The following is a 10,544-nucleotide window of genomic DNA, read 5'->3' on the forward strand; positions in this document are numbered from 1 at the left end:
ATTTCCCGGAGATTACTCATTTGGGATAGCATCCATCAACTTTACTCCCCACTGGCAGACTATATCAGGCTGTCAAAATTAGCGCCTTTGTGATTGCCCTGCCGTATGAGAATGGTGAGAGTGCCAAATGTGCACCATAATTGCCAGTTATTATTATGTACGAGTACCCTGAACACAAGATCATTACTGCACTGTCTCGTTTGTGTTGTGTGCTGCTTTGCGACGTTATGTAATGTTCATCTTTTTTTTCAGACACGATGACTTGAAGGAAATGCTGGACAGCAACAAAGACTCGTTGAAGCTGGAGGCCATGAAGAGGATTGTCGCGGTACGATGAACTGGTTTTCCGGATCCTGCTTTGTAAATAAATCATCATGTGAATTTGCAATGTGTATGATTTGAAATACTGTTCAAAGCAAACTAAATAACTGCATTGCCAGTGGTACACAAGCAAGAATCGGTACAGCTCACTACATTGATAACTGACACCACATTGCAACAGATACGGTGGGATGACATTTGAGGCAATGACGCTTCAACACAGACACGTAAAAAAGCACACAGCCTGTTACGTCATGACGACTCATCAGCAGGGTATTGGACAAAACCGGTCAACAATTGTCCATCACTGCATCGCTGCTGCTAGCAGCTAGTCCCATTTGCTCACATTTATTGTGATGCTGGCCCCAGGCAAGAGAACCACAATGCATTTCTTCAGGAAATTATTATGATTTTTTGCATAATGCACAAAGGCTGTATGCTTTTTACAAACTTCTGTGTGATGTTGTTTGAAACTCATGGTTTTCAGGCCTATTAAATTATCCATTTATGCGGTTATTTTCGTCATTCGCAGACGTGATTAATTACCCTTCACGGGAGCTGTCTGCTATGTAGAATGTGCTGCAGTTTGATAAATGACGGAAATAACAAAAACAATTCGAACACAACCAAAGAGGCAATTAAAATCAAACATGGGATGCATTATAAAGGCTGTAATTTCATCAACCTGTCAATGTTTAATCTCATTACAAGTGGTTTTATCGTATCGACCAGATGGTGGCCAGAGGAAAAAATGCATCGGAACTCTTCCCAGCTGTTGTAAAGAACGTGGCTTGTAAGAACTTAGAGGTGAGTTCTTGTGTACATCTCATGCTTGACATTTAATTTTTTTTACGGACGACCTGCGTGGGTTGTAAAACAAAAGGGAATTGTATCTGTGTGTATGTAAAAAATAAACACCGCTTAAATGAACACGAAAGATTGAAGTTATTGTCTTCGCAGGAAATAGTTTGAACTTTGTCCTTTGACGTGCTTTGCCTTCTGTGCCCCCGTGTATTCCGCTGGGAGTCTTCTCCTGGGTGTTGCCCTCTCCAGTGTAGGGAAACAGGAGTCCCCAACCTGTTCCACTTCACCATCAAATCGCAAATGGATTATACTGGCATCCTGTCCCGTTGGCTCTCGTTCTTTCTGGTCAATTGCCAGAGCCTTTGCAAACAGTTTTCTGCTAAATGTAATTTCCACAAATTACTGATGAATCTGGTTCCGTAATTCTTGGCACAAAAGACAAGGCCAGCCTCTCTTAGGCTCATATTTTGCAGTAAATTTTCACTGACAAAAATAAAACGTTACCTAGAACGATGCCTTCTAACAGTCAGATAGAACAACTAAGATTCATATTGCATGTTCTGATAATCTTAGCTGATGAAGCTTAGTTTAACCTTAGTTGTTTCATCTGACTGTTGGGTACTGTCCAAACGTAATGCTGCTGCATGAGTACTGGTGCTCAAGCACAACTAAAACAATCTCAATACATTCGTCAATAACACTGTGACCTTAAAAGGAAACATGTAATAGGTGACGTTTCGGGAATAGCACGTAAAAATCATTGTTTTCTTTTAAGGCAATCTTATTCATGAATGTGTTTGGATTTTTTGTTCATACTTATCAGGCTGTACTCCGCAACTGTGATCAAACATTTTAGATTCCCGCAAAGCCCATTGCAGCACACTCACCGGCCCACGGTGTGTGAAAAACTGTCCCTCTGAGACATGTTGTGTTCCACATTTAAGCTTCCACTGATCACACAGCCTTGTTTGTCATTGTGCCCAAACGGGCCTTGGCGTGCTTCACGTTCGCGCTATTTCATGTGAAGTGCATCTGCTGTACATTTGTTTAGTCTGCATTGTAGGTGAAATGGGAGGGTGGGATTATTTGTGAGTCTCGGTGTATTTTCAGTAAACACGTGTTGCCCTGTCTGGAGGTTGCTGTCGTGCATACAGAGCTGGTTCTCGAACCTTCCCAAGGCGAGGGTGTTCCTGAAATCTCGAACTCTAAAAATATGGCCCGGCATTAATGTTTAGAAAAAAATGCAATACATTTTCTCTATATATCAATAAAATACCACTTTTGTGGTCTCAGGGAGGGCGGGGGGGTGATTGCCCCCATTGGATTTTCCACCGAGTGAATGTTGTTTGGAACTTTCAAAATCAGGCCACGGCTTAAAGGATGTCCTTTTGGGCTTCTCATTTGATATTTGGTTAAAGCTCACATCCGTTCATCATAATTAATGCAATTTAACTTGCCCATTGCAATCAATCAGGCCCTATGCATCATCTACACGCGTCATTGTTAAATTGCAGTTGAATTAGTTGATGCGCTTAATTTCCTTGAGTGTCTTTCTTTTCACAATGAGACAAGTAGTCTCTAACTCTGAAACTTGAGCGGCCCAGTGAGAGTGAGCGTGTGAGCGTTACGCAGTCCTGCCGAGAACTGAATGGGAACGAGTATTGTGTTGCTATCGCTGCAACCCGGAATGCGATACGGATGCACCTGCGTGTGACGTTCTCTGCACCTGGACGCGGCATTTGCCTTAATAATCTTAACTTGCAACACGGCGCCATGCAATATTCGCTCGCTGCCAAAGAAAGAGAACAACTCAGAGGCGCGAGGAGCCACCGACGAGAGGGAAGATGGCAGCCAAGCGGTGACGTGGCGCCAAATTCGTTCACGTCGTTTTCCTTCCACGTGTCTACACTTTGTATCACGCGGAGCGGGGGGAGGGTGAGTTAATCTGGGATGGGAGTTATAACGTTGGTGATCGAGAACTTCTCCTGCTGTGCTTCTCAGGTGAAGAAGCTGGTCTACGTATACCTCGTGCGCTACGCAGAGGAGCAGCAGGACTTGGCCCTTCTGTCCATCAGCACATTCCAAAGGGCTTTAAAGGTAATCGTGATATGGACTTTGGTGCTTTTCATCGCAGAATATTACTGGAACCCCAACTGTCTGGTGACGTTTATTCGTCCCACCCCATTAATAATGTAGGAAGCGTGTACACGGGGCCGGACCGTGTTTCAGTCTAAACTGGATACGTTGATTGGCGACGCTGCTGCTGCCTTGCCAGTGGTGCACAAGCACAACTAACAAACAACTCGAACGCGTTCGTCGGTAACACCGTGGCCCTGAAGGAAAAGAATGAACATGTGACACTTCACGCATTGGGCATTCTTCGTGTGGTCTGAAGAAAGGCATTGTGAGAAACATCGCCGACTATATATTATTTTATTTTAAGACCACGGAGTTATTTAAAGATGTGAGTTTGTTCGTCTTCACTTGGATTGATAAACTTATTTTTTTGTGTCACCGGTGACCGCATGAAAATAACGGTGTGAACTGGTTTCCCGCGCAGACATGTCTGGAAATGAACAAAGTTCCTATCTTTTTAACCGAAAAACCGAGAGAGTTGCCACATTAGTGTGATGGCGGAGCATGGTTTGCACACTGGACTTGTGGTCCAACGTAGAAGAGTAGTCCAAGTATTCTCCACAGGTCCCTCTAATGGAGGCCCTTCCCCCCCCCCCCCCCCATGAGTGGCATAGGAGTGAGCAGGCAAGAGGATTGCAACTTCGGTTCCATCTGCAGAGATGCAAAACAACGTGGACCGTTCTTAAAATCACGTTCCCCTCCCCCCACCTTTGTCCCACCCATCGGTGTAAATGGGTACATCACATTTCATCAAACGGCAGGTCACGTTGTGGGGTAAAGTGTGGGCATGACCTACCCCTTCCAATATGTCTGGTCAGCGTGGAAGAGCAGATCAAATACCCTCTAGAGCTGCCTCTAGTGGAGGCCCTTCTGCCAGCAGTGGTGTCAGTAAGAAGGCAAGCAATTGCAGAGCTGCACCTTTACCTTTTGACTGAGAAACGAGGGCCAATGTAACACGTGCTTTGTACGTTCTCACGGGCCAATCGGTGCATTCATTATGAACATTCCACTGGAGACTGTCACCAGTTCCTGAATTTCAGAATCGAAAAACGGTTACGGGTTGTCATTTCACAATGCTGGTTTTTACAGTTGAAGCTCGGCACTGAGAGACACGGAGATAGACACACGGACTCGGACCAAGACACGTACGCATTTCTGTCACCAAAACTGTTCCTGAATTATCTCTTAAATATGTGAATAGTCACGAGTAACAAGAGTTGTCTTCACTCAACGACTCAAGCATTCTGAAAATGCAGTCACCAGCTAAGACCAGTCAAACATTACAGCTGCCCTCTCTCTGCGCTCTAAAGAAGTGGCCATTGTGTAAACGTCATCCAACTGATTATAAATCAGTGTCGGTCACGACTGGGGAGGCGTTTATAATCTGCTCGCGTCCATAAATGATTGTTGGGTTTGGCCATGTAATGATCTCGCCAAATTTGGGTCGTTAAGACCCTCTACCACCCGACACGGCCAAACACATTCAATCGTCAGGTGTACAAGCATTTAACAGCTCCGCCAATTGTGATGATTTTTTTTTTCAGCTCACTCACCGGTGACCTGGATAATTATTTTTTATAGCTGGCGATTGGCTACGACATTTCGTTTCAAACGGCATCAGGACAAGATCCGGGATAGAACAAAATCCAGGACGACACACAGTTGGCCAGACCATTACGTGGCCTAAAACCACAATCTCTCATGAATCAAGATATACGTTTTCTTACAACCGTTTATTTTTTTATTTAAAGTGTCCTACGTTGTTGCCATGCTATTGCTCGCAGGACCCAAACCAGTTGATCCGAGCGAGCGCGCTGCGCGTGCTGTCCAGCATCCGAGTGCCCATCATTGTGCCAATCATGATGCTCTCCATCAAGGAGGCGGCCTCTGACATGTCGCCGTACGTGCGAAAGACAGCGGCACACGCCATCCCCAAACTCTACAGGTAAGAATAGCAGTGGCAGTTTTACCGGCAATAATGTTAATGACAATAAGGTTTTATATCGTAGTGTCATTTATGCAGCTGCATCGCACACAACACTGGGCAATTTACAGCACATGGAGGTGCATACATTTTAGGTTTATATTAGAAACTGCTGCAACACAGTGTGATTTGTGCCTCAGAGAGGTCTCGGGGCGGCTGTGAAGGCGTCCGAGTGAGAGATTTCCCTTCATTCACTGCGATTAGCTTCGCATTTTAGCCACGCCGTTCGAGACCCATTCAGGGGGGTGAAAAGGGCGCCCATTGCTGTAATGACGATGTCTCAACGCGAGGTTGCACTGTGCAAATATAGCAGATCACGGCCTACACCCTGTAGGCTTTTGGCAGTGTCAAAGGGGTTGTGTACTGTGGACTTGAGGGTCATGGGGACAGCATTTGAGTGCTTTGTTGTTTTGTTTGGTATTGTTAATAAATGCTTAGCGTTGGTAGATCACTTTCACGGGAAGGCCAATAACATGACAAGGTTTTTCTTTCTTAGAACACCAAATTTTCAGAGGTCACTCACAACAGCCCCACCTTGTGGAAATGTCACGAGCCGCCACTGCTTGTGTACGTGACAATTTCATCCGTTTGGTTGCCGAGTGGTGGAGCGTTCTTACAGACACAACTTTGACCGGATCATTATGTAACCTAATCAAAAAATGTAATTTGAAATCATCTCTCTATGCAACCGCAAGTTCCAAACCAATACTCTGGAGTGTGTAACCGGTGTATATTTTTTACGTTTTGTAACCATGGCGTGTCTGCAGAAAGCTGGAAGGTGGTGGAATGTTTGAATGCGTGTTTTGTTATTGTGCCTGCAGTCTCGATCCAGATCAGAAGGATCAGCTGATAGAAGTCATCGAGAGGCTGTTGGCGGATAAAACGACGGTAGGTGGCTGTGCTGAATGTTTTATCTCACTCGTTCAAACCGAAACAAACAGTCCTGGCCAAATGACCCAAGTAGGATGGTGGGGACCCTCTTTGTTTCCAAGATAAACGACATTTCCTTAAAATGCATAGCCATGTAATCCTTGTTCTTCACAAATCTAATCTCATTTTGTATCAATATAGCGCCTTTAGTCAAGGCGCTTGACGTAGTCTGAAAAAACGGTGACAGAATGGAATGGTTTAGATGGCGGGGGGCGTGCATGGGTAACCGCAATCGAGGAGTACTTATGGTTCACGAAAGGGTAGGGGAGGGATGGGAAGGAGTGGAGGGGTGAGGGGATGGAAGATGAAGAGAATGGGCGATAGGTGAGGCTTTAAGGGAGGAATGGAGGGAGGTTAAGGAGGGGGACTTAATGTACAGGGAAAGTTTATTCCAGTCGAGGGAAGTCCAGTTTATATTTTTTATCTCACATCTGCCTCGGACCATTTAACAATTTTATGCAGGAATCAGTTCCTTAATGCAGCTTAATGACAGCATCCAAACCTGTGAAGGAAAGTGGGCTTGGGCAAGACGTGCCGCCACTACAAGGGATGATGGACGAGGGTGAAGAATAATAGAATGTTTCCTCTGGTGATTGTTTTGTGCACGTTTCACCGTGTGTATGTGTGCGCGTTATGTTGCCATTACTGCGTGCCTGTGTATTTAACACACGTTTTCACGAACAATGCCACAAGCCAAACATCTTTTTCTAGTTAGATTGCATGTGTTTTGTGTGTATGTGTGTGCTTCTCGTAGTTGGTTGGGAGCGGTAGTGTCGTGGTTAGAGCACTGCGCTATAGAGCTAGTGACCAAAGTTTAATTCGCGCTCGTGGCCGGCACCATTGATGAATATTTAAACCGGTCCTGGGCCCTCCCCTAGGTCGGTTCAGCCTCAGATATGTGCCTGGTGCGGTGTGTAAACATCAGCATTGAGACGAAGGCAGCCGGGCGTCGTGTTGGCCACCCACCCCATTGTGTACCGTGCCGGCCTTAAAAGGTGCCCGTTAACAGCGCTGTTAAAGGCTATGCGGGTGATCTTTGTCGTGTAGTTGGTGGCAGGGAGTGTGGTGATGGCCTTTGAGGAGGTTTGCCCCGAGCGCATTGACCTGATCCACAAGAACTACCGCAAGCTGTGCAACCTGCTGGTGGACGTGGAGGAGTGGGGCCAGGTGGTCATCATCAACATGCTGACCCGCTACGCTCGCACGCAGTTCCTCAACCCCAATCAAAACGTGAGTCCCTCCGACAGGCGACGCTGCCAAGGGTCGCGTGACCGCCATTTCATTTTCGGGGGGTGAAGTGGCCGAGCGGTCTGCGTTCGCTGCTTGCTGCAGGGCTTTGCGGTTCCAATCCGGTGGGCCGCCCTGGTTCATACTCGGGGCGCATTGACGGTAGATGACCGCCCGCTTCTCGGTGGACGTTCAAGATCCCGTGCTGTCACTCGAAACGAGTCGGCCATTGTTTGTCTGATGTTTTATTATTATATCGCTGTACATTGAGTTAACATATATAAAGCTGTCAGTCTTAATTTTGAATGTAAAATAACAAATGAGCAAAACTCTGTTCTGTCTCTAATAATAAATGAATAAATAGTTTCGTCCACGAAGCTCTCGGTTTGCCAAACCAATATTGTCCAAGAGTATTTGTTTACGCGAGTGTACACGGGACCCATTTCGATCTTCGGGGTCTCCTGAGCAGAATAGTCATGTTGGCAAGAGCACTCCATATCACGCAAAAATCAATATGGTACACACTCATTATGCGTTGTGGAGCATTATGGATAAAAACACATGTCGGAAAAACTCCATTGTGTGTCCACATTTAAACAAAATATGTTATAGTCCAACACCCTCTTGGCTTTGCAGACCAATATTAGTTTGAATTAAATGTTTAATAGGTGACATCTCGGGTAAGGGCCCTTCATCATAGCACACGGTGTGGTACAGTCTGTTCTCCTGTAACGCCGCGTGTTTTCAAAACGCAAATTGGACATAGCGCTCAATCTTTGAAGAAGCACATTTTTTTTAGATGCGAATTCAATATAATGTGATTGAGTGAACAGGACTATGTCGCGCGAATCGGAATAAGCAGTTGCGTGGCTGCCTTGGCGTAGTATAACACAAGGCAGGGGGGATGCTGCTGGTTGCTTCGAGATGCTACCCACGTGCCTCCATCTTTGTTCAGCCTGCGTACGCATCTCACGTGTTATTGCGGACTGTGCTGTACCCTTTATTATATATTACTATCCGGAAGTAGCCGGCGTTGCCCAGGCGAAAAATGTATTTAAAAACTTCTCTTAAAAACATTACATATACATACGTAAATACTAAGATATTGTGAAGGCCCGGTGGGCCGTTTGTCAATTTCTCCACCAAAAAAATTACAAGAGGCTTGCAAAAGTCCAAAAAGTTATAGAAAGTGGGGGGGTAAATATTTGATATAGAAGGTTTCCGAAAATTATCGACCTCCTCCTCAAAAAATATTTGTTCCCCCGCGTAGGTATATATACCTACACACCCTACATACAACAGAGTGAGTAGTATCTAGTGATTCTACAGTAGTATCTGGCGCTACAGGAGTATCTACTGACTTTACAGTCGTATATATTGACTCTGTAGTTGTTTCTACCAACTCCTGCTCCTCCTGCAGGAGTCCCTGCTGGAAGAGAACAGCGAGAAGGCGTTCTACGGCTCGGACGACGAAGCGGCTGAAGAGAAAGCGAGCGACTCCCCCCTTCCCAAGAGCAAGCCCTACATGATGGACCCCGACCACCGGCTGCTGCTCAGGAACACCAAGCCCCTGCTGCAGAGCCGCAACACGGCCGTGAGTTTGGACCGCGCCGGCAGCAGCACGCCGTTGTGTCTTTGACCGCAGCGATTCGGTGCGTTTGGTAGAGCCGCCCCCTCCTTTACGAGGCGACGAGCGACTTTTGCGTCGCATCTCGTCTCCGATTAGAACGGTTGGCTACGTACGGTGGGAAAGAAGTTCAGCATACATATGAAGCCCCCGGCTCCACCGTGACAGCTGTCCCCGTGTCGTACAGGGTGACTCGGCACCTGGCCTGAAAGCAGGAATTGGTCTGCTGGTAGGGGGTGATGGTTGCTGCTGATCGCTGCTGTGTCATGCCAATTGAGTAATTGGTGGGTAATCTTTCACATTTCTTTAATTAGGAACATGACGCTGGCACACAATGGCCTGCTCGTTGCGAATGACATCAGGAAATCTTTTTAACGTCCACCATGAGAAGCAGACTGCATGTCGTGTTTGTACGATTAATACCACGGCTGTAATAACCAGGGTGACCACCAAGCTCAAACTGCGAACCTCTACAACAAGCGACGAGCACGCTCCAGCTGAGCCCCATCACCACCTTTGTGGATGACCCCTGGAGTCCGTGTGGTGGAAGTTGGTGGTGGTGATGGTGGTGGAGGTATGGGGAGCGGTAGTGTAGCGGTTAGCGCGCTGCACTACGAACCCGGCGACCCGAGTTCGATTACCGCTCATGGCCAACATCAGTGGCGATTATCTGAACCGGTTCTGGGCCTCCCCTAGGTCGACTCAGCCTCAAATGAGTATGTAAACGTCGCCGCTGGGGAGACGAAAGCACCCGGGCGTTGTGTTGGCCACCCACCCCCTCGTATCTCGTGCCGGCCTTCATAGGTGCTGCTAACAGCACTTGCCCCAACAGTCTGTTAAGGCTGTATGGGGGCTGTTTGTCATTGGTGGTGGTGATGGTGGTGTTGTTTCAGGTGGTGATGGCCGTGGCTCAGCTGTACTTTCATTTGTCACCGAAAGCTGAGCTTGGTGTAATCGCCAAGCCCTTGGTGAGGCTTTTGCGGAGCCACAGGTGAGCTGCCCTTTGGCTTGGAAAGCTTTCTTATTGGTATTAATATTATTATGTTCACACACTATTTGCCCAGGAAAGCCTTGCTGACTCTCAACACTTTCAGGAGGGTCCTGACAATTTTTTTTGCATTAAGGGGCGACAGTGCAATATGCAATACCAATTCACCCACTCCAAGACGTCTGTAAGTTGCAGGGCTGGTGTCCCATTCAACGCTGAATCTTGGAACGCTCAAGCAGTTGGCGCTAAATTTTATTTAGAGAGGCCGTGCGGAAGGGCGTGTGGCACACTTCTGTGCCACACGCCCTTCCGCACGGCCTTTTACTTCCAATTCCGTTCGGAATGGATTCGATGACGTACACGCACACATACGTCATCAGAACGGGAAAGGGTTAAATTATTTGCATGTAATTCTTCAGCATTGGGATGTTTTGGTCAAGAATCAAACCCAGGCCCTTCTTGCTATCGGTCACAAGTGATACCACTGCACCACCTTGCCGCCAATGTTGATTCTTAATGTTACGACA

The 10,544-nt window shown here is 46.8% G+C and overlaps 1 protein-coding gene across 2 annotated transcripts in view; it reads left to right on the top strand.

Annotated features, from left to right (window-relative positions):
- The window catches only part of AP3B2 (adaptor related protein complex 3 subunit beta 2), a 32,064-nt gene that overhangs the window by 1,851 nt on the left and 19,669 nt on the right, over nt 1-10,544 (top strand). For both annotated transcript variants that reach the window (XM_078879125.1, XM_078879126.1), the window contains exons 3-10: nt 253-328; nt 1,054-1,128; nt 3,127-3,222; nt 5,046-5,206; nt 6,067-6,133; nt 7,223-7,405; nt 8,823-8,996; nt 9,923-10,020. In XM_078879125.1, coding sequence (XP_078735251.1) covers nt 253-328; nt 1,054-1,128; nt 3,127-3,222; nt 5,046-5,206; nt 6,067-6,133; nt 7,223-7,405; nt 8,823-8,996; nt 9,923-10,020 — 930 coding nt within the window. The remainder of the gene's footprint in view (nt 1-252; nt 329-1,053; nt 1,129-3,126; nt 3,223-5,045; nt 5,207-6,066; nt 6,134-7,222; nt 7,406-8,822; nt 8,997-9,922; nt 10,021-10,544) is intronic.

Source organism: Lampetra fluviatilis, chromosome 53, assembly GCF_964198595.1.
Source record: "Lampetra fluviatilis chromosome 53, kcLamFluv1.1, whole genome shotgun sequence".
NCBI lineage: Eukaryota > Metazoa > Chordata > Hyperoartia > Petromyzontiformes > Petromyzontidae > Lampetra > Lampetra fluviatilis.